Consider the following 23,958-nt stretch of genomic DNA (forward strand, 5'->3'; position numbering starts at 1 on the left):
TCCTTTTCACCTTTAAGTGGTAACTTTCCAAGTTTCAAATTTAATAGAGTCGAAAGTTGGCTAAGAAAATCTTGGCATAATCATAGCCACTTAAAAAAGTCAAATATTTTAAAAAGTAGGTCCAGGCCTTAGAGTTTTGGTTATCTGCCTTTTAAAGGCCCAGTGCCTTTCTCCAAATTATGTCCAGGTAAACTATGCTTGGAAATCATACAAAGTTTTAAAATAGAGGGATTTGCCCCATGGCTACCATCACACTAATAATTTCTCTTGGTTTATGATTAATTACCAACATATTTAAAATCAATACAATTCTCATCTAATGTTTGATTCCTTAGGTTAAGGCTGAGGTTCTGAGAGAGGAAAATCTTTTCCTATTAGAAAGGAGGCATAAACATTTATTTCCCATGGCTGATGAAAATCCATTCGGCTCAGGAGCTCCAGGCACTGGGGCCTTTTCATCTCTTCATAGGAAACGACAGGGTTGTAGTTTCCCTTTTAAGGGACACATTTCAATATCAAGGTAAAGGTGTTTTTCGCTTAAGCAGAATTCATTCCAAGTTCTTGGATAAAAGATGCCGTGATAGTTGATATTCATTGACAACTACAATCGAGTTAGAATCATATCTCCTCATTTGTCTTTGAAGATGTTCTGTGGGGCAGGGTGTAACTAAGACATTCAGGTATAACCCTGTAGTGGTATCATACTATGAGCTGGGATCCTTTTTAAAGAAAAAGGGGGAAAGGAGAAAGCCTTCAAAGCATGAGAATCTCCTGCGTCAGCTTCCCGATCTACATAGATGTGAGCAAGCATCCTTACGCTTCTGTCTCCACTGCCAAGAGCAGCTCAAAATACCCCACCTCCCTCGCTATGACAGACTGCAGCCTGAAACTGCAAGCCCAAATAAGCCTTTACTACTTGAGGTGCAGAAAAGCAGTTCATACCAATACTCACAATTAATTTCATTTCCTTGACTCAGCAAAAAATCCAATTGCACAATTACTTCCTTTTGTGTCTTCAGTTGAAACTGACCAAAATTTTAAGATTCATCAGGAGGGGGCTAAGGAGATGACTCAACACCTGCTGTGCCTGCAGAGGATCTTGGTTCGGTTCCCAGCATCTACCTGGCAGCCCACAACCTTCTGTAGCTCTAGTTCTAGGGAGTCCAGTGCCCTCTCCTGACCAGTGTGCATGTGCTCTACATAAAACTTATGTAGGCCCATATACCTACACTAAGTAAATAAATTCTGCTTTAAAAGATTCAGAATTGGTTTGAAAAATTAATCAGATCTTATTAATAGTCCACAGATAGATATATTTATTGTGTGGAAATATTTAAACCAAATTCCACTAGGTAATCCCCGTAGTATAATTTAAGGCCTTACCAAATATAATACAGGATTTTTATTTTATTTTAACTTCTAAAATTAAATAACTTAAAAAATTAGCTTTTAATAGAAAAGAATTTCCCTCAGATTTTTAATAAATTAGTGCTCAATATTCAAGAGACTTCTAATGATGGCAAGGGAACACTATTATTTCCTTCCTAAATGGCATAAAGTGTTTTCACGTATTCAATGCAAGGCATGAATTGAGTTTTAAATTAAGAAAAGTAGAGTGTGAAACTATATGACCAGGAGGTCTCTCATAAATCAGCACTCCTAAATCTTAACTGCTTTCTATTGTCTTCAAATAAGATACTTTCTGCCAGGGCTGGAGAGCTGGTAGTTAGAAGCACTTGTTGCTCTAACAGACAGCCCAGCTACAATTCTCAGAATGTACATGGCAGTTCACAGCTGCCTGGAACTCCAGGGAATCTGATACCCTCTTCTAGCCATCCTGGACACCAGGTATACACATGGTGGACATACATCCATGCAGAACAAACATCCATAACCAAATGCCCTTGTATAAAAATAAAATAATAATAAAATAAAAATAACTACAGATACTTTCTGCCTCTCAACTTTTTTCATAGAAGTTGCCCTTAAAAATCCTCTCTCAGCACTATGGCTCCATCCCTACATCATGGCAGCCCTACAACCTTTCTGAGTTAAGCCAGCTTCACGGATAGGAGCACAGTGTGGCTGCAGCTTAGTGGAAGAGGGTGTGTGCTAAGCATCCATGGGGACCTGTATTCAATCTTCAGAACTGTGTATCACACAAGACTAGTGCTCTGTGTGAAGCATTCATTTCAGGGGGAATTAATACCCATTCCCACCTTTGGTTCTACGGTCATTGTTGAACTGTCTTGTTAGTTTCTGCCTGGCATAATTTGAATCATTTGTCTAAGCCCCTGGCAGCTCCAATCCTAGGAATTCTTCAAACACTGCAATCCCTATCCTCCACTGTAGTGGCCTCAGAACCTGTGACTGAGGCTGGCAGACAATAGTAGGCTCTCTACTCATGCGTGTGGCTTGAGGTCAGCTTACAACATCTCAGAACCAAACTTAGCTGAGTCTGGTGATTAATGGGTTGTTTTACACATCCCAAGTCAGGATAGGTTCACTGGAGAACAAAACTCTTGTTCTGTTTATACAGCCTGAGGATTTTGAGAAGTCTCAGAAATCCCAAGTGTGTGGATTCTTATCGTCTTCATATCACTACCACTTTTCTGCCATCCTGGGAGTGTTTGGATAAAGATGGGGGCGATTTGGCTGTAGTGTTTGGATTGCCTCTTAGCAGAAAAAGAAACCCAGGTTTTAAAAAAACGGAGCTTCAAAGTGATTTATGTAAGGCCTGGCCATTCCTAAATATTTTGAAAGTTTTATCAAGAAAAAAAATTCTACAGTAATCTTTTAACAATATGTACATGTACTGTTGGAATAGCTCATCTATATCCCTCTCTTAATTAGCCTTTATTGTCACTAGTACAGACTAGTTGAGAATTGAAGGAAAGAAGGAGTTATTTTGGTCTGTAATTGGAGAGGACATGAGAAGAGCAGGGCAATGCAGGCAGTGGGAGTGCATGACAGAGGCCCTTCCCATCTTAGCTGACGAGGAAACAGACTTCAGGCGGGAACACAAAGCAAATGTCACTTTCAAGTACAGTTCCCAGGAACTGCTTTCTGCTAGTGAAGCGAGACTTTCAGTTCATATGCACAAACCTTTGGAGGACGAACTTTGCATTCAAAGCATAACCACCATCCACTGTTCTCTCTCTCTCTCTCTCTCTCTCTCTCTCTCTCTCTCTCTCTCTCTCTAATTATCTATGTACAGATTTTCATTTAGCCAAAAAGAAAATGTTTTCTTACCTAATGTCCTTCAATGCAAATTCTTATTTGGGAATTTTGTGACATCTGCCCCAAAAGAAACAAAAGGACTCAAACAATGCTCTCTCCCATCTTTCTCTGGAGCTGGGTGGAGAAGGCTAAGGAGGCATGCCAGCTTCTGGTATACCAGATGTCTTCTCTCAGTTTCCTCTTCCATCAGTGCTTTCCAAATGTCTTCTGGGGAATCCCCGGAGCAATGTTCTGGGAGGCAACAATTTCTGGGTTTCTCTGTCCTAACAAAGGCACTTAAATGAAAAAAATAAAATAAAAAGGCAAATATCTCTTTTCAAATGCTTCAGAAAAATTACTCTGTCCTTTATGTATTTTCAACAAACACAAGACCTATTTCCAGCTCAAGTTTTTATGATAACAAAAAAAAAGCATTTCTATTTTCTCCACCGCGTGGCACTTTTTCAGAGACAGGAAGCACGGAAGGAAGAAGTCTCCCAGGGCTAGATTCCAATTAACTTCTGTACCAAGTGCTGATAACTGCAGGCAATCACTGTTCTTCAGAAAATGGGGCAGAGAATCCAAAAGATCATAAAGAGAAGATGACTGATCAACCAAGACCCTGCACTGTCTGGCTGTTTTCCCCAGCTGGGCACAGCTATAGAGTATAGCAAACCAACACACCAAGTCCTGTCCCGCAGTCAGTAACGTGAGGAGTGGGATGTGTGTCTAGGAGCACAGACTTGGGTATGGGAATTCAGAATACTTTCATAGTCACATAGTCCATCTTTCTATACTGTGAGCTTTCCCAGATCTGGGAGAATAGAAAGAACTTGAGATCTAAAGTTGAAGACCTACTACATTTAGGGTTTCTATTCTGGATCCACTCTGAATGTGCCCATGTATATATGCAAATTCTTCATCTTAGTGTTTTGATGCAAGCTCTCTTACTGAACCTGGGCTGATTCAGCTAGATTGTCTGGCCAGCAAACCCAGGGAACTTTCTGACTCTGCCCTACCAAAGTTAGAGGTACATAGCAACACACACAGCTTTTTATGTGGGATCTAGGGATCCAAACGCAGGACTTCATACTTACTCAGTGAGCATTTGATCCATTGAGCTGTATCCCGAGGTATACTTTAGAATCTCTGCCGTCTTGAGGTAGCCATTGAGTCTATGAGCTGCATAACAAACACAGTGCCCAGTGCTAGATCATAGAGGCTGGGATCAGCTGCTATGGCTAGCCTTGCTCATTTGTGAGCTGCTGGCTTGCTCACTAGGCTGTGGGTTGACTCTCCCTTCATGTTCCTCATGGGATCAGAAGGCTAGGCTGGCTGTTTCCTCCCCATGGACATTCCTAAGATTTCACCATATCAGTTACGCTACTGTGCATCCCACAGAGTCAAACACACAGAAGTCAAAAGAGTGTGGCAGAGTCACGTGGCAAATATCATGGGTTAAAAAAAATACATGGACAGCCGAGACCACGTGATGTTAACTTAACGCCATCATCTCGGGTCATCATCAGTTAAGTGGGGAGGGACGAGGTATTTGTGAACAGAAAACTAGATGCAACTTAAAGGAACCCAGTGTACGCCCTAGAAAAATAGTTACGATTCAGTAACTACCGCTTTCTTTCACCTCTCCTCTCCACCCTTGTGAAAAAGGGAAATTGATACCTGCCATACTGAATTGGTTTATTTATTGTAGTGTTCTTTAAAGGTAACATGTGAAAGCCCTTCAAAAGAACCTCAAATACTCTATAATTTTCATAGCATAACAACTGACAGAATGTTTATCCTTATTCAGACACAAGTCAATTCAAGTACTTGATTTTAGTCCTGCTTTCACTGGGTCCTTTAGCAGGTGGTCAGTGGCGGCCTCCTCGTGACACAGTGCAGTTTGAATTATAAGCCTAAGCACATGCACGTGGCTTAGGATGAAAGTCGGGGTTCCCAGGAAGGTGATTTGGACCATCTTAGTAAGTAGCTCATTCAGTGTTACCCAAGGTATCTAGAACTCATCTGGGAGCTTTCCTCAATCCTTGATTGCCCTAAAGCCGAAGTGTTGAGGATGTTCGTAAATAAGAAGTAAGGGCAGGGATAAAACCTGAATGGTTGTCAGCTTGCAATCCTCTTCCCTTAATGAATGCAAAACTGTTTATAAAGCAGGGCATTGTAGGCCCCTCATAATGAACCTCAATTGTTCAGTGAGCTGTGATCCCCAGAGACTCCAAGAGACTTAAAGAAATTAACCCCAAAGATGGCATGGATGCTAAGAACAAAGGGTCAGTGTTTTAGTGCGGCAGAGACTGGAGGCCTGATCTTTTGAGCATGACATACCTAATGGCCTTCATGACATTTACAAGTGTTTCTAGTATGAAGAAGTTTACTTTGAAGTTAGTACCCGCCCCTCTGTGTGTGTGTGTGTTCAATATCCAAATGGAAACAAAGATTGACTCAAAAGCCAAGGCTACTGCCTAAAGGCTCCTGCACAGGGAAGTTGCCTCCCCTGCGTGGGTTAACAAGCCCTCATCACACAGTGGAAAGCCCTTTCAGCCAAGTTCTCTTTCAAAGCAGCGCCCATTTAATTCCGATTTTGCCACTTTCCACAGGTTTAGCATGCATTCCCCGTCTCTCCTGAGACTGGATCCACCTCGGGTCACAAATACTCCCCTTCTGGAGGGTAGAGGGTGTTTTGAAATGTGAGGCTGCGAGCAGAGAGCCCTCCCAGCTAAAAAAAGAAAAAAAGAAAAAACTCTGACATGGAACTGGACAAGTTGTTACTCCATAGCTAAATATTTTTGAAACATTGATGATTATCTAGATCATTGGGGTGCCCAAAGATCTTTGGAATATGAGTCATTGACTATGTATACTTATTGCCAGATCGAAGTACTTCATAAGTCTATCACAAACACTTCTACCTCCCTGGGTGTCCTTCCCTCTTCAAAATATTTAGTCACTTAATACATGACACAATGGCCATTGAGATATGAAGGGCTTGGGACTGATAGGCAATAATTTGACATTGCATTTTATCAGTAACTGCCTCTTTCGGAGAGAAGCCAGACCTTTTGCCTGATAAGTTCCCTGGCTTGAGGTAGATTGCTGATGAATATTGGTTTTATGAATAAATAAGTGGCTGAGATACTGAATATTAATGCAGCAGCCTAAAATAAGAGTGTCTCATGTCTACTTTGCAGCCTCCCACTACTAAAGAACAGAAAGTAAATATGCTTTTAACACTTTGGATGTCTTAAATTGGTACAGAAGGTTATTTTTAATGCAATGGAACCAGTGTACCAGGCTTAGCCTCACTGTGCAGAATGTACTTCCACTAGGTGGATGTGTCACCTCGCTAAAGCATCTTCAAAGTGTGGCTAGGAAGAATATCTCCCTTAAGAGGACAAAGTCAGAGATTCAGGTGGATATTCTCATAATGGAAGATACTCAGTGCAGCGTCTGGCACAAAGTTAGTGCTTAGTTGCCACATGGCAGCAACAGACAGCACCAGTGGGCTCTCGAGCACTAAAAAACAGGTTCTGGGATCCTCACATCCCTCGAGTTTGGTGGTCTCTGGCACCTCACAGACTACAAGGAAAACATGATAAATAGAAGCTAAAGGGATCAGCTCAGTGAATAAATGCTTTCTGTGCCAGTATGAAGGACCCAAGTCCCCAACACCTATGTAAAAAATATAAAAAATCTAGATACTAGTGGGTGAGATTCTAAGTCCACTGCTAGAGAGGTAGCCTGGGACTTGCTGGCCACCAACTAGCCAAACAGATGAGCTCAGGTTAAGGGAGAGAACATGTCTCATAAACTAAGGTGGGGAAGGATGGAAAAAGATGGGACATTCCTCAGACCTTCACACACATGTAAACATATACACATGAAAGAGCATAAAGGACAACATGGCGGACAACCCAGCTTCCAGGGATCCAGATGAGAAGTGGAGTAAAGACAACCAGAAGAGTGGTATGCCTCTCAGAGGTGCTATATATGGGATTTTCAAAATTCCTTCCCAGAGTCCCTTCCTCTGGCTCTGGAAGGCTGTTCTGGCTCCAAAATCCATGCTTAGAGTCTGTCAGACACCAAGCAGCCTTAAACAGGATCAGCCTAACTTTTCCTTAAACCTGACACAGTTCCACTATGTCTACCTGTTTAGAACCCTTAGGGAAGTCCAAACAGTAGCAGGAAGCAGTTGTGCCAAAGCTAAAAGATCAATGAGAGAACTTTGTGCATGACTGGAAATGCTGGTGAGGGGGTTCAAAGATTAGGAAGGGAGGTGAAACAAAGCAGAATATTCTAGAACAAATTTTTAGTGCTTAGAGGCAAGTAATAGATGTAGCTTGTTCTCGTCATGGAGAAATCAACCACAGTGGAGGAACAGTATCGCACACTGAGGGAGGGGTGGCATCTCCACAGGAAACTCCAGTAAGGCCATGCCAATGTTCTGGAGAAGCTGGGTGTAGTGGGAGCTGCGGGCCTCTTCCCATAGCCCGGCTAATGGCTGCCTGGCTAGCTTATGCCTCAAAATAATGATACACAAACTGTATTCTTTTAAACACTGCTTGGCCCATTTCTATTCATGTGTGTAGCACCTTGAGGTGCGCTTACCAGGAAGATTCTAGCCTACGTCCATCCTGGGTCTGAGCTTCATCGCATCTGCTCTGGAGAGCATGGCGTCTGTCTCTCAGAGGAGCTGCCCTGCATCTGAGCTCACTTCCTCTTCCTCCCAGCATTCTATTCTGTTTACTCCACCCACCTAAAGGCTGGCCAATCAAATGGGCCAAGGCAGTAGGAGCTGCGGGCCTGCTTTTCATCCTGCCCGGCTCCTGCACGGCTAGCTTTATACCCGAAATAACAACACACAGATTGTATTCATTTAAACACTGCTTGGCCCATTTCTATTCATGTGTGTAGCACCTTGAGGTGCACTTACCAGGAAGATTCTAGCCTACGTCCATCCTGGGTCGGAGCTTCATCGCGTCTGGCAGGGAGAGGGGAGCATGGTGTCTGTCTCTCAGAGGAGCTGCCCTGCATCTGAGCTCACTTCCTCTTCCTCTCAGCATTCTATTCTGTTTACTCCACCCACCTAAAGGCTGGCCAATCAAATGGGCCAAGGCAGTTTCTTTATTAGCCAATGACCTTCCTCCATCAGCTGGGGAAGTGAAGAATGGATCTTCTTGAATAAAGGAGAGTTAGTTTCCCCCGACAGCCACAAAGTAAAGCCTACAAGAATGGAGAAGAGAATGGAAATAGAATTAAGACTGGAGGTAAGGGGGTAAAACTCTTGTGCAGACAACACAGTTTTGTTTCCTTAAAGAATGTTGACTGTGAGTCTCCAGAAAACAGAAATGTACTTTAAATCAGTGGCGATCACGTGAGCACAGTCACATGGGCAGAAGTTTATATACAAAATGAGGTCACAGGTGGGAGGGTTTATTGGATTGTGGAGGTTTGTGTCACATCAGCCACGGGGTTGTGGGGGCTAGGCCATAGGCCACCTTGCTCCCACCTTATATTTAAGAACTAGAAGAGGTCTGACCCAGCGCACAGCCGGTGAATTGCAGCTGTTTGATGAGTGGCTGAAAAGAATCTTTAGGAAACTCCAAATACCGGGATGCGGAATAAGACTTAAGAGACAACTTAGGTAGTCACAAAAGGCAGGACTCTTTTATGGCAGAGCAGGCTCTAATACGTAGTATATATTGATGATTCGTTAGGATGTTGAGAGTCTGGACAAAGAAGTGACGCTTGGCTAAGTGATGATGCGGTTTCATCCTGGTACGTAAAGTTGAATAGCGATGTACCGAGCATAAAGAGCTCCAGTGCAGACAAAGAGGTCAATCAAAACTCAAGAGAGTTGGTATGGATTCTGAAAGTTCTAACATGGCTTTGAGGACTGGTGGAGAAAAGGTGTGTGAATCAAGGGCTAATGGTGTCAATGAAGGGAGAGACAGAGTATCAGGGTTCATCTACGTCTTTCTGCACAGAAATATGTGGATTGGTTCATCTTGAAGATGTATTGGGAGTTGGGTATAAGAGCAGCTGGTAAAGAGAAGGACAAGTTCCATTCTAGGGGCAAGTTACAGGCGACAATAAAAATACCATAGGTGAGTTCACACCTGCTGCATGTATCAAATGTATATATGAACATGCCCTCAAGCTCTGGCAAAGACATAAATGCCCTTGGGTGCAATGAGGCACTCACCCATTGAGAGACAGGTGCTGAACTCTTATCACACAGGTAATTCTTCAAGACAAAGGTATACGTCTTTTCTAGTTCATTACATTCTAGTCTTTGGTATGTTTCTTTCACAGTCTGCTTTTTCTAAGAGACAGACAATGCTAAATGAGGCAGTCTTAGACAGTACATCACACACGCACACACACACACACACACACACATGCACAGCACAGGCATGCACACCAAACCCCCACCATACCATACTGCGATGCACACATGCATACACACACATTTACACATATGTACAAACACAGACATGTACACACAATCCCCACTACAACATACATATTGCACATACATACTATCCATACCATGCACCAAATATCACACACACACAAAGCACCTCATAACAAACACATATACTCATAACTCCTATTACAAAACACACTATATACACACTATGCACACTCTGCACATAAACATACACCACACACACAACTCTTTATAGCACACACCCACACATATATCACTCCCAAACAACACAGAAAACACACACACTATATGTACATGAACATATACATGCATACACACACATACACAGTTTAATGCTCAGTTCTTCTGGAAATACACACACACACACACACACACATTTGATTCTGAAACTTTCCTGGAGAATATGTGTCCAATCATCTTGTCAAACAGCAAAAATTCCAGTTCACTGTCCAGATGTTGTGTCTAACTGGGTTTAACAAATAGTTATTTTGAAATAAGTGACATGATTTCTTTCTTTGTTTTCTGAATATGGACCAGAAAACCATCTGAAAATGGTGTCAGCTGGTTCCATTACTGTCAGGATCCCCCTTCCTAAAAAGAGAGATGGATGGATGGGTGGGTGGGTAGATGGATGGATGAGTACAGCAATACTCTCACTCCCAAAAGAGCACACTGCCTGCGAAGCTGGAAGGCTGACTATCAGGCGCTTGGTTGCATTCGCCTCCTCTGGTTTGGGTGAGCTGCCCTACATGTAGTTTGTTCAGACCACTTTTCTTGGCTCAAATACGATACCTAAGACCGAGATCATTTGTCAAGTGAGCATGGTACACGGAGAGCTGTAGGGAGATTATGGAAAGAGAAAGGGAGGAGAGAGAGGGAGGAGAGAGCACCAGAAAGAAGAAAGAGAGGGGGAAGAGGGCTAGGAGTGGAGCCGACTTCTCCGCGCGCAGCGCTTCTCTGGCACCGGGGATTCAAGTTAGACTGCTCAGGGTGCAGCAGCGACACCCGGGAGAGGGGAGCCACTGGCGGCCCCGGGCATGGCTCTTTTCGTGTGGGATGCTTAAGGACGGCACACAGACAGAGTAACTTGCAGAAGAGAGAGACTGGCATGAGGATTCCGCCAAAATGGAAGGGCTCCTATCTCCAATGAGGACCAAGGTAAGGGGGACCAAACCCCGTTTTCTCTGCATGCTCCTTGGCGCTTCAGAAAAGGCTCAGTGAAAGGGGAGATTGTGCAAGCTTTTGTCTCATGTCAGAACTAGGCTGACGAATTCAACTGGACCTCTCAAGAATAGCTTTGCCTCCAAGGCAGGGAGATTGCGATCGGTAGAAAGGGAAGAGCAGGGGAGAAGAGAGCCATCTGTCAGCGTGGACAATGGGAATCATAGTAAATGAGTTTTGACTCTCGGTTGATTAGACAGCCATATTTTAGCAGGATTTCCAATGATTCTTGGTTTGGGACGGGAGCTGCCCTCTCAGCTGTTAGTGTGCTTGCAGGAAGTGCTAATTTCTCTGGCTGCGCTGGATGTTTCACAGAATGGGTCCTGCATTTAAGGCAAAGAGCATGCCTAGCTCACATTGGAACATCCTCTCAGCTCCTCCTCTGTTTCAGAGCCGGAGGATGGGAAAGGCACGCTATTGAAAGTAGGTTAATGCATTCTGGAAGCCCTTGTATTCTCAGACAACTCTCCGACCTGCACAAGAGATTTCAGAGTAGCACTAATCAAACACACCTTGAACTTGTTCCGGAAGCATGTAGAAAAAAAAGCTCCTGAGACTGATCCCAGCCTGGAGACGCCTAGCGATTTTTCTCCTTGGCTGGAGTTTGCTTTTTACTTGAGAAAGGGCTGCCTTGATCGTGGAATTTCCCACAGAAAGCTCAGATGAAGAAAGGACGGCACGACACCTACTAAATCCATGCATAACTTTGAATGGATGTTAAAAGTTTGAAATAATGCTAGCAATATTACTTTTCTTAATTAATTAACTTAGAATTTTAGCATGCAAATAGTTCTTTAAACATGTAGCAGCGGTGAAACCAATGGGATCCGGGTTTGAGTAAACTTATTTCTTTGGATGTTTGGCTAGCGATTTAAACATAAATAGACCCTATTGTCAACAAAGTATTTTTTGGTTGTTTTTGTTGTTGTTTTTTCTTCTAGTTAATGAGCGTGACTGTTACATTTTGATAGAACACTGGAGTGTTAGAACAGGGGTCTTACTGCCTGAAAGCACGACATCATTGGAGGGGGGGTTATTCTGAATCTCTGCTGGGTTCGTCCATCCGTTGATAATCATCCTTATTAGAAGGACAGCCCCAAGTGACAGTTGGTTACAAAGATTCTAATTCCAGCCCTTTGGCTGACTGGCTGGCAGATCTCCTCAGAGACCCCTGTGGTGGCTGTTGTTCTTCCCTCCCTAGGTGAGGGCAGGTTGCTTGCAGGCAACTCATTCCAAATGCTCACCTCTGGATGAGGCATGCAGAGATCATATAGTTTTCATGGCTACAGAGAAAATGGCAACTGCAGTTGGCTTCTTATTTCTCTTTGCTGACAAGCTGAGATCTGGATAGTTTGTGGAATGACTGTGCAATCTCTTCATTTGACCAGCTTTTTGGAATTACTCCCTCAAACAAACTACTCAGATTGCTGCTCTTGCTGGGGCTGAACACACCTCTGAATCTGAGCATGTATAACCAGCCCCACGGCAGTTCAGCTTTGGCAGACTTCAAGGGGAGATCCCCATGTAAATGAGACAGCACTCAGGCACTCCACAGATCATGCAGTGGGCCCATTAAAAATGGCATGGGGTGAAATGGGGGAGGGGGATGTCTGTGGATCTGACTGTAGCTGAATTCACACTATGACTTCTTCGTTGACAGTCATATTATCTAGTGAGCATTGAAACTAGAGGCTTGGGTCCTTCCAAAGTTCAAACCTAATATTACTACTTACCAAAGTTACTCTAGTTCAGATCATTCAGTTTCCAGGTTACAAGGGCTTTGCATGTGTGCTTCAACGGCTTCTGGAAATTGCCTTTTTATTTCTCTGTTTTCTGACTCTGTAAATTGTTGTCTTCCTATTGAAAATCAACTTACATTTGAATTTGGTAACCTTCAGTAAGACCTGACAACTCAGGGAACAGGTTCTGACTGTGGAAGTCTCAAGAACAAGATCCCACTCCCGAGTCTCAGCTTCCTGGATTACTGAGTCATGTGCTGTCGAACTGACCCAGTAATTTTGTTTTGAATTTACCAAGACTTAGAACATTGACAGTGTGCTGCCCTTCTTAAACTTTGGTCACCTATTCCCCATTAAGTCTATTGTGAAATGTTTGCCCTCACTGATGAGGATTTAGCGGGAAGTTTCTGATTTCCTGGGATCATGGTGGAGCAGACAAAGGATGCCTCCTCAGCAAAATTTTGGTGTGTTGTGGTTGCTTAATAACTTACTGACAATGTGAAGCAAGTGTTGAGATAAACTGGACATCATGCAGTAATTTCATTATGCCATGATTTAGACTTAACCAGTCTAAATCATGGGTGCTTAATGCATTTTTATCATGGGATTTGCATAATTGGCACATAAATATGCATGAGATTCCCTGGAAGTGGCAAAACAGAATGGGCAAAAATGGTCATGTGTGCTGAAATTAAGGCCGTTTCCAAAGGACACCTGAGCTTCCTCTGTCTCCTGGGTGGATGGTTACACTTGACGGACCTAGAAACAGACAGGGTGGCAGCTGTTGTCCCCTAATCACGGTGTATTGCCAGCCACACAGGTCTCAAGTACAGCTCTGGCCTTTGGCTGTGTTCACTGGGGTCCACCACTCAGTCTTCCTTTTGTATCCTGTAAAGCAATCCAGGAGAGTCATTGGACTGTTGGGTGTACTTCTGACAGCTTCCTTGCAGGTGATGGCACAGACATGGGATGCAGGAATGTGGCAAATGATGCTTGCAGAGGCAAAGTGGGGAGGAGGAAGGGAAACAAACTGATTGGATCTGTCCTATGAGGAAAAATGGAAGTAATGTTACATTTTATCACCCTTGTGTACCTTGTAAATGCCTCTCTTCAGTTCCATTCTTAACTTTTCAACCCCCCTTCTCCCCTTCCTCTTCAGCCTTCTGAGCACTGCCTCCAGTGAATGAGGCAGGGAAACAGCCTCGTGTTTTAGTTTCTTGGGGTTCCTCTTTGCCTGCTGCAAAATTTGTGGTTAAGGCAAGGAAATCCAGCCAAGCCTGATGTTTATGAACGCAAGACCACATTGTAGCATGGAAGGGAGATGAAGAAGGGGTGACTGGAGAAGAGGGTAGGCGTGGAGAGGGGAGGGTAAAGGAGGTGAAGCTAGGAGAGGGGAGGGGGAGGGGAAAGAGAAGAATGCAAAAGAGGGTAAGAAAGAGGTGGGAGAGGAAAATGGAAATAGTAAGGGAAGGGACAGGGAAGGACGAAAGGGAGAAATGAAAAGAATAAGGATGTAGGAAGGAAAGGGGGCTGGAGGAGGAAGGGTAGTGAGGGAAAGCAGAATGATTGGCTGAATTCCACTCCAGCTGTGTTTTGTTAAATTCTTATGCAATAAAGAGAAAGTAGGTCCGTGTTAACCCTCCAGAAAAGATGAATATTAACTTTTAAAGCCTCACAACTATTTCAAGTGCTAATTGAAGTTTTTAAGAATACTCACAACACTGCTGCCTTTGATATCTGTTCCGGTTCACAATTCCCTACCTCCCCAGGGACAGTACATTTTGATGTGTCTGGACCTGTCTTCTGCCTCCAAGACATAAAGACATGGCGTCATTTTCTGAATTAAAGTCACTTCTTATATTTTTAAAGGAATGACTTCTGACTTGTGCCGTAAAATAACTTTCTAAATAATAACCTCTGGGAAGGGTGGTCCTTTCGATGAGAAGGATATTTAAAGGGATATGAAAGCTGAGTTTGTAATGGAAACATGTCTAAGGGGCAGACGATATGAAGATATAACTTGGTGGTAGAGAGAGCTTGTGTGGAATGATCAGGAGACTAGGCTCAATCCCTGTACACACACACACACACACACACACACACACACACTGAAACTATTATAAGGATTGTGTCTCGATAGCCCAATACTCATTCTTCCAAGGATAAATGCTGCATGTGAGCTGAAGTTAGCTCCATAAACTGTCCTCCACAACTCATATTGCAATTTTGGAAATGCATTAAGGATATAGATGTAAGATGGTAAGAATCCTAAAATTACAGACAATATAGACATCAAAAAGTGTACAGTCACTCTGTGGCTTTTTAGACTAATTTTCATAGATTGTCTAAAATACTTAAAGTTACTTCAAATTATGCTAAACCAGGCCCCCATGGAGAATAATTCCTTAAATGATCCATTGTATTCCTCACACTTGATGCGACAATTCAGATAAAACATTGGACCCTCTCCTCTGAAGAATCCTATGAATCAGAAAACACAAAGAGCTCGGGCATGGCGTAGCTTGTGCAGAGTACAAGTATGAAGATCCTGACGGGCACTTTCAGGTCTGCTCACCACCAATAAGCATATGATTATGTGCAAGCTAATGACAGCCTGTGTTTCATCTTAATGAGGGCTTGAATTAAAGAGGGCTTGCTGGAGCTAAAGGACGACAGGCTTGGGTGGAGTTTAAGGAAGTGCTTGTTAATAGCAAAATATTACCCTAAGAAAGGTTGAAACATTCTTGGAAATCGAGATCTCTTTGGCCAGTCAGGAATAATCCTACCCAAGAGTGTGTAATCTTGTGTGACAACCCAGGAGGAGCTGATGCAGGTGTTCTGTGCGTCTATGGTGCTTTACATTTTTACCATAAGCCAGAAATGGGTATATATGAAGTGTGCATCAGGCTTCCTCACCCAGGGCTATTGTACATTATACATTGAACTACTGAACTCAATTCAAGTTCAAGAGAAACAACCCTGTTCTTCCCTGGAATGGCCCAGTTAAAGACTCTGTGAGCCGTAGGAAAGAAATTGGGGCCATAGAACTACTCATTTGGTTAAATTTTCCTGTGGTAGTCAGACTTCTGTTACCATGACCAAGACCTGAGATGCTGAACTTGTCAAGCGCAAAGGTTCATGTTGTCTCATAGTTTTGGGGATTCTGGGATCTCCTGAACCTACTTCTCTTGAGACTGGAGCAAGTCAGCTTCTCATGGTATGGGTACCAAAAAGCTGGCCACATCATTGCTAGGATAAAAACAGAAAAAGAACAGGATCCCACAATACCTTTGAGGGCCTCCCCCAAAGTGAACTAAAATCTCCCATTAGACCTGCCTCTTAAAGGTTCTACCACATCCCACTAGAATCAAGCCTGTGACATGGGCCTTTTAGGGATACCCCAGAGCCACACTAATAGAACTTACTACAGAGGTTTTGATCATGGTGCTATATCCTTCCCAGTTAGACTACCTGGGCTCAGATTCTAGCTGTCACCTCCTACAGTATGCCATTTCTGAGTCTCAGTTTCCTTATGTATAAAATAAATACGTTAATAGGATATATTTTTATTTATTTTTGTGCATGCACCTAAGTGAGTTTATGTGTGCCACGTGCATGTAGGTGCCAGCAGAGGCCAGAAGAGGCCACCAGATCCCGTGGAGCTGGAGTTAGAGGTAGTTGGGCAGCACCCGTTGTGCATGCTAGGAATTGAACCTAGATCTCTGTATTGGCAATAAGTTTTCTTAACTACGGAGCCATCTCTCCAGCTCCAGACACTAGGACCGATATCACAGATCATCGTGAGAAGCAAGTCCATTCATAAGCAATAGGTCTCAGCATACTATAATAAATGTAAGTATTAAAAGTAAGAATGCATGAAAAAATAGATAAGTAACTATGCACAGAAGCTGACCGAGTTGTCCTCGTGAGAACAAGTAGGCCAAGCAGGTGATCTGTCTTCTGTATGATGTAACTGAAATGCAGAGGGAAAGCCTCACTACCTGCTCGCTCCCTGCCAGGCGGGATCTTCACTTGGCACCTGTCAAGGCTCAGTCAGTTCCAGGGCCTCAGAGAAAAGCAGTTGCCCTTGCAGCGTAAACCAGAGCTCATTACAATAAACTCTTTCTCAACAAATGATTACGGTGACTGGAATGTTTAAACACTGGCAGCGTCCGCGATCAATTAAAGAATAGCAGGTTTTCCCTTTCAGGGTTTCAGTCTTAAAACGGGAGACATGGGTTATCATGCAATCTCCCCTAGAATAGATACGATCCAGAAGTCTGCACCCTGGAAATGAACTCCCCACCCCCACCCCTGGGCCATCTGTTCAGCATTTACTAGCACTCGGTGGAATCCTCCTGAGAGTCCGTAGCTCTCCTGGATTTCCAGGTTCCCGGGCCCTGAGACCTGCTTTGCTTACTGGGTCCTGTTCTACTTCATTCTCCCCTTGACATCCGACAAGAGCAGTTCAGGCATCACTTAGCCCTACATATCACCCAAGGGTGTTTTACAGTTTCCAGGCCTCACTTCCAGAGGTACTGGTTCAGTAAGTCCGAGGAAGTGGAGCGAAGGAATCTGTATTTGTCCAGAGGTTTGAGGGTCCTGGTGCCCTTTCACAGCACACTGAAAGCTTTTGCCCTCTGGACACTAGAGGTCGCTGTTCTCTCCCTTCCTGTCCAACCAGAAGACTCAAATTCTTCCAGGTGTCGGTCACAAATTACTTCCACCTTGTGTATCCCTGAAGCATGCTCTGTTTGCCTTCTTCCCAGCCTTCCGCTTGCTCTGCCTAAGATCGTGTTCATTTGCTGCCCTCTGCAATGCGTCATGAGCCTCTGGGTTGCCACCTTTGCCGTATATCCTCACTGCCTTATACACAGCACACAGTGTAGTGCACCGGAACTGTAAACCCTTGGTGCATACTTGTTGACAAGTGAGTGATCACAGAGCTTTGTAGGTCCTCTAAGGGCCCCCAGGGTTTCCATAGATTCCTTTGAGCAGATCTTGTGCCTCCAAAATAACAGGTTAGATCAGTCTAGAACAATCTCCTGCTAAGGTGGGCAGATTCCACAGTGTGGGGTCACAGACACAGAATTTGCTGGGACAGGTTATGCATTGTTCCTTTCCTATCCTTTCCTTTCAGGTTAGTAAATTGTTAAGAGGTATTGAGTGGTTTAATAATTGCCTAGGTTATGAGACTGGGTGCTGGAAAAACAGCTAGACACCAATAGTCACCTTAGGGTGGGGGCGGGGTCACCATCTGGACGTACATTCAGAACGTTGCATTCCAAAATGTTGGAAGGTTTTACTTTTGCTTGTTAAAGCTACGGGATATTTTCTTGATAAAGCACAGCTGTACTTACTCTAGGCAAATGGACAAAATTACAGCCTTTCCCCACAGCTTCCAGTGTATCTCTATAAAGTACAGCTAAAAACAGGAAAGCATGTCAATTCATGTCAGTCTCGTGTGTGTGTGTGTGTGTGTGTTATATCTTTGTATAATTAAAATGTTTTTTCACTGCTGAGGCTGAGCCTGGGGCTCATACATACTGAACAAACACTGGTACATTGGCATACATACTCAGCACTCTAAGACAGTATTAACCAAAATTTTAAACATAGAAAAACTGTATATGCATGATATAACAGCATATAAATGATTATTATACTCACACTAATACATTAATATATAATATTATAGTATATTAACAATATAATATATATCAATGTCTCAAAGCCCATGGCTTTGAGAACTGATGGAGAAAAAAATGGATTAACCAAGGGTTCAGGATGTCAATGAAGGAACAGACGAGTTAGACTGGTGTTCCAAATACAGGATGGATGGCCTGGACCACTCCAGAAGAGAGATGAAAAGTCAGGCGGCATGAAAGCTACTGGGCTTTCATAACCACAGTTAGTTGAAAGCTATGACAGGCTAATGAAACTCTGTTGGTTCAAGAAATATCATGGACTCTCTGGGGGATTTCTAGATAGCCGCATGGCCATAGGCTTCCTCAAGAGGGGCTACGAGACCCTGGGGACCACTTCCAGGAACTACCAGACCAAGCAACAAACAACTTGGGAAAAGAAGGCAGGAGAGGTTCCAAGACATGGGCCTCCTACTTACTGTGTAAACTGGAATATGGACATGGCTCAGCATGGAACCCATCAAAATAGAGAGCGGGAGAAAGGAGACTTTGTGATTTACTAAAAGTTGAAGAGCTGATTTATTTGTAGTAGTTGCATTTGTCTTTAGGAAAGCCCTGTTTGCTGTATCCCAAGCAAGGAAAGAGGCAGCAAAGCTGGCGAGTAAGAGAAGGGAAGTGGGCCGTTCTTGCAGCTCACTTACTTATCCATTCAGCAAGGACTTAATAGGTGTTCCTCTTGAGTGACAGGCAATAAAATAAACATGCTTCCTCTGTCAAGATGGCACAAACCACAGGGAACGTGTGAACAAAGAGACCACAGCAAAACAAAGCGATAGCCCCTGGAAAACAAAGGGGGACATATGTTCTAGAAGCTGGAAGCTGGAGACAAGAGCTTGTTTCGGAGAACAAGTTCCTTCTCAGGAAGCGTGACAGCTTTAATACAAGTGGATGATAGCAACTGGGAAAATTCACCCCCACGCTGATAGTCAAGAGGAGTTATGGTAATGGCGGTAACTCTGTGCCTTCAAAGGAACAAATATGGCTTCAAAAAATTCTATTTGTTTCTCAGGGTCTCCTTTATCTTACAAAATGAGCATGAACTCAGATCTAGCTCAAAAACGGGCAAACTGGAATGCGGTCATTTCTCCATTTCTCCAAAGAGTTCAAAGCAGCATACTGTAGGTAATGCTAGCTTAGAGAACACAGGGCAAGGTGCTGTGGGACCTGACCAATATCAAAGTTCTTTCTTGAAAAAAATCCCTTGAGAATAGAATAATGCTCTACTATATTCATAGGCATTCTGCTATTCCTTAGTCTCTGCAGATTTTTAATTGGTGATACTTATTTATAGTGTGTGTGTGTATCTGTACCTCTCTGTATGGTTGTGTATACCTGTGTACCTCTCTGTGTGGTTGTATATACCTGTGTCTCTCTTGCTACCTCTCCCTCTCTCTCCCTGTTTCTCTTTCTCTCTCTCTTTGCATGTGTGTATGTGTGTGTGTGTATGTGTGCACGTGTGCATGTGTGTGTATGTGTGTGTGCGCCTGTGTTAATTTGTTTTTTGAGTCAGGGATCTTGCTATGTTGCCTAAACTGGCCTTGAAGTCATGAACTCAAGTGATTTTCCTGCCTCAGCCTCCTGAGTGATAAGATGACAGGAATGCACCATTAAAACTGGCAAAACCACTTTTAACTTGTGTAAGAGAGTTCCCCACTACCCACAGTTTCACTTTCCAGAATCATTTTTCAAATATTTTTCAAACATGCTCTAAGGACATGAAATAAAAATGATCTATTATTTAAATTAAAATTAAAATAATTAATTTTAAGACATAAGGATAGTTGAATTAGTGCACCATCCTACTCTGTGCCATCCAGGACATGAGTTGTGCCTTTGACCAGAATGTCCACACAGTATATATCACCCACTTACTAGGCATTCCGGTTATCAGAGCGGCTGTAGCTATATTAGAATACCTGTGTGTAGGGCTAGGGATTGTAAAAGTTTCTGGTTCCATCGTGTGTCTTGGAGCACATCCCCACACACATGTACCTTTCAGATTGAGCATGTAGCTCTTTAGTATGGACCTTGGCATATCTCTTGGGTAGATTTTAAAGATTTTCACATTTAGCCTAAGCTAAGCATATTTCTACCTTGTACCCTCATACTTATCGCTACCAGGAAGTGTAGTTCAGCAAAATGAGAAGTTTCAAATCGTCATTTGTAATGGAGTGGGGGAGCACATATATTATACAAAGGTTATGTTCAGTTTTATGAACTGTATCCCAGGAACATCTGAGGGTTCTGGCAAACAGCAAGGTCCTACTAAAATATTTTCTAAGCAGAAATACTTTTCATATAAAGTTTGATTAAATATTTTATTTACCATGTTTCTAGTATGTAAAACCATATAAAGAATATAGGCTTATATAGGTATTCCCAGGATATGAAATAAAACATTGCTGATAGGTAAAGGGACCTCTCCCTTTCCTCCCAGATGGAACTGCTCTCCTTAATCTGATGTTTATCATCTCTTACTTTTATAGATATTTTATTATAAATGTTTGCAATAAAAATAGTATTATATATATTTTAGTGCTTTCAAGAAATGACAGCCTAAGTGTGTATGTGTGCGTGTGTGTCCAGTGCATAAATCTTCTGCAACGTATTCATCTCACTCAATACTCTGTGCAACAGTCACTGGTATAGATATCCATGCAGCTGAAATCTATTTGTTTTCCCTACTGAACAAATTGTTTGAGTACAATATTCCCTCAAATCGTAGATTCATTCCCTACTGGGCAGACGTTTCTATTAAAAACAATCACACACAATACTCCTCTGGCCGTGCTTAGACACATTCCCTGGAGCACATGAACAAGTGTGTGTGTGTGCACTTCGGAGAGGAATTGCTGGGTGGTGAGGCATAGGCACCCTAACACTAAATTGGCTCTCCAAACGTGTCAATGCTTAAGATGTGTTCTTTGGGGGTTGGAGAGATGGCTCAGTAGTTAAGAGCACCGGCTGCTCTTCCAGAGGTCCCGAGTTCAATTCCCAGCAACCACATGGTGGCTCACAACCATCTGTAATGAGTTCTGGTGGGGTGTGCGGGAATACATGGAGGCAGGATGTTGTATATATAATAAATTTATAAATAAATCTTTAAAAAAATGTGTTCTTTGGTCTCCACATTGACCTCTCTGCTCACTATTCTATGGCAGGTCCCTCTGTGCACAACTCGGATGATAGCAAAAAAGGGAAACGTGGGGCTGAGGAGGCAGCTCCACGCCTGCTTCACAAGCATAGAACCGTGAGTTCAGGTTTCCAGGACCCACATAAAAGCTGAGCAAAGCAGCATATGAGTGCAACCCCAGTACTGGGGGTCAAAGATAAAGATGGGTCCAGAGGCTTCACTGGTCAGATAGTCTAGGCAGTTGTCGTACTCCTTGTTCAGTAAGAAACCATGACTCTAAATAAATAAGTAAATAAATGAATAAGGTAGACACTGATAGAGGAAGAGCCTGACATCGGTGTAGACAGCTCACCCTGATACACGCGTGCACACAGAAAGTATAAGTACTTCTGCTTATATACAACATATATGTATATGCAATATACGTGCTTGCTTTATTGGATCCTGAAAACGGAGGGAATGGCATGGATTTGTTACCTCCCTCCACAGCTCCACTCATCTCCACTCCTCTGTAACGGTTGCTGCCTGTCTTCTCTCCCACACCCACTAGTGTGCATGGCATTGTATGCAGCATCACCTAGCAGGACCTGATCAGAGGTCACTCGAGTTCATTTCCTGTATATGAAACTCAGAACTATGTAAAGAAACATGATAGATTCCATAACCCAAACCAAGCCCACATTCCTTCAGGTTGTCAGGAGATACTCCATCCAGGAAGACACCGTGACCTGTTCTCAGCCCTCTGATTCTTTCTTCTTGAGGGTGAGGTCCCCCAAGATTGTTCATTATTTATGGGCACCCCTGCCTGCCTAGGCTCAGGGGTATTACTAAAGTATGATTTCTCAAGGTGCCTTGAAAATATAGGTATTTTATATTTTCAATACAATAGTCTTAAAAATAAAAAGAGAACTGGCAACACAATTTGGTGGGTAAGGGCACTTGCTACCAAGTCTGACAAATTGAGTTCAATTCTTGGCACATACGGTGGAGAGAAAGGACTATCTCCACTCTTGTTCCCTGACATACATGCACACAACAGACCCCAAGTAAAATTTTTAGTTAAAAATTTAAAAATATAAAGACTATGGGAGGATTTTGAATCATCTAAGGGCCATTTCATAGGTCAATATGGTCAATACTAGTCTTCTATTGTCTGATCCGCCATACTTATTTCATGCCAATGAAGAAAGGCCAGAGGTTTATCTAATACAAATGATGTTCTTCTGCCAAATGCAGAGCAAGAGAACCACACTGCATTATTCAAGAATTTTCAAGTTTGGTTAGAGAAAAAAAAATTATGGAAGAATTCGTCCTCTACTGAAACATGATGACGTAGGCATACTACATCCAAATGATTCACCAAATAGAAGCCAGGAACAGATCCACTCAAGTAGTGGTACCATCCCATCGCCGCTGGTCTACATCAGTGCTATTAGCCTGAATTGTATTCATTTTATATATTTTTGTATTTGGACTTCATTGAACTGTATAGTTTTATAAGAACTTTAAGTTATAAGATTATTTTTAAGGGTTATGAACTTTACCCAATTCCAGGAAAGGCAAATGACATTCCTGTTTTGTATCAGTGTGGATTGGCTGTTTTTTCTGCCTGGGGACTGTGTGTGTATAGTTGGAAGATTGACTGACTAACAGTACCTGTCATGAGTTGGAGTTTCCACCCTTATGTTTGATATCTACCACTCCATCTTCTGCTCCACCCGAAGAATCACCTTGAAGGGAACACCTAGAAACTAGCGTCTCTGTGGAACAGACGTAAACTTTACCTATAAACCCGGTGTGTAAGAATGTCCATTTCTTTTTTTTTTTTTTTTTGGTTTTTCGAGACAGGGTTTCTCTGTGGCTTTGGAGCCTGTCCTGGAACTAGCTCTTGTAGACCAGGCTGATCTCGAACTCACAGAGATCCGCCTGCCTCTGCTTCCCGAGTGCTGGGATTAAAGGCGTGCGCCACCATCGCCTGGCTCCATTTCTTTATCATTTTAAAATTAATTAATGTTCATCTTGGTCTTCAACTCAGCCTGAAAAAGTAATTCAGTGAACCCACTCTTCTCATAGGGTGCATGGAAAATAAGAAAAATAATCTTGGTCTTAGGGTTACTATTGCTGTGATGAAACACCATGACCAAAAACAACTTGAGAAGGAAAGGATTTATTTCTTTTATAGTTCCCTGTAACAGTTCATCATCAAAATCTGTGAGGACAGAACTCACACAGGGCAGGAACCTGGAGGCAGAAGCTGATGCAGAGGCCATGAAGCCGTGCTGTTTACTGTCTTGCTTCCCATGGCTTTGCTCAGCCTGCTTTCTTGTAGAATCCAGGACCACCAGCCCAGGGGTGGCACCACCCACCATGGACTGAGCCCTCCCCCAATAATCCACTAAATAAGAAAATGCCCTCCAGGCTTCCCTAGAACACAGTCCTATGGAGGCATTTTCTTAGCTGAGCTTCCTCCTC

The 23,958-nt window shown here is 43.0% G+C and overlaps 1 protein-coding gene across 2 annotated transcripts in view; it reads left to right on the forward strand.

Moving 5' to 3' along the window:
- The window catches only part of Frmd4a (FERM domain containing 4A), a 581,866-nt gene that overhangs the window by 130,849 nt on the left and 427,059 nt on the right, over positions 1-23,958 (forward strand). Inside the window, exon 1 of one of the 2 annotated variants that reach the window (XM_057787203.1) lies at positions 10,801-10,846. The exons of the other annotated variant lie outside the window; for it this stretch is intronic. Coding sequence (XP_057643186.1) covers positions 10,814-10,846 — 33 coding nt within the window. The 5' untranslated portion in view covers positions 10,801-10,813. Of the gene's footprint in view, positions 1-10,800; positions 10,847-23,958 lie in introns of those variants that run through there. 2 annotated transcript variants of the gene reach the window in all.

The sequence above is a fragment of the Chionomys nivalis genome, chromosome 13 (assembly GCF_950005125.1).
Source record: "Chionomys nivalis chromosome 13, mChiNiv1.1, whole genome shotgun sequence".
Taxonomy (NCBI): Eukaryota; Metazoa; Chordata; class Mammalia; order Rodentia; family Cricetidae; genus Chionomys; species Chionomys nivalis.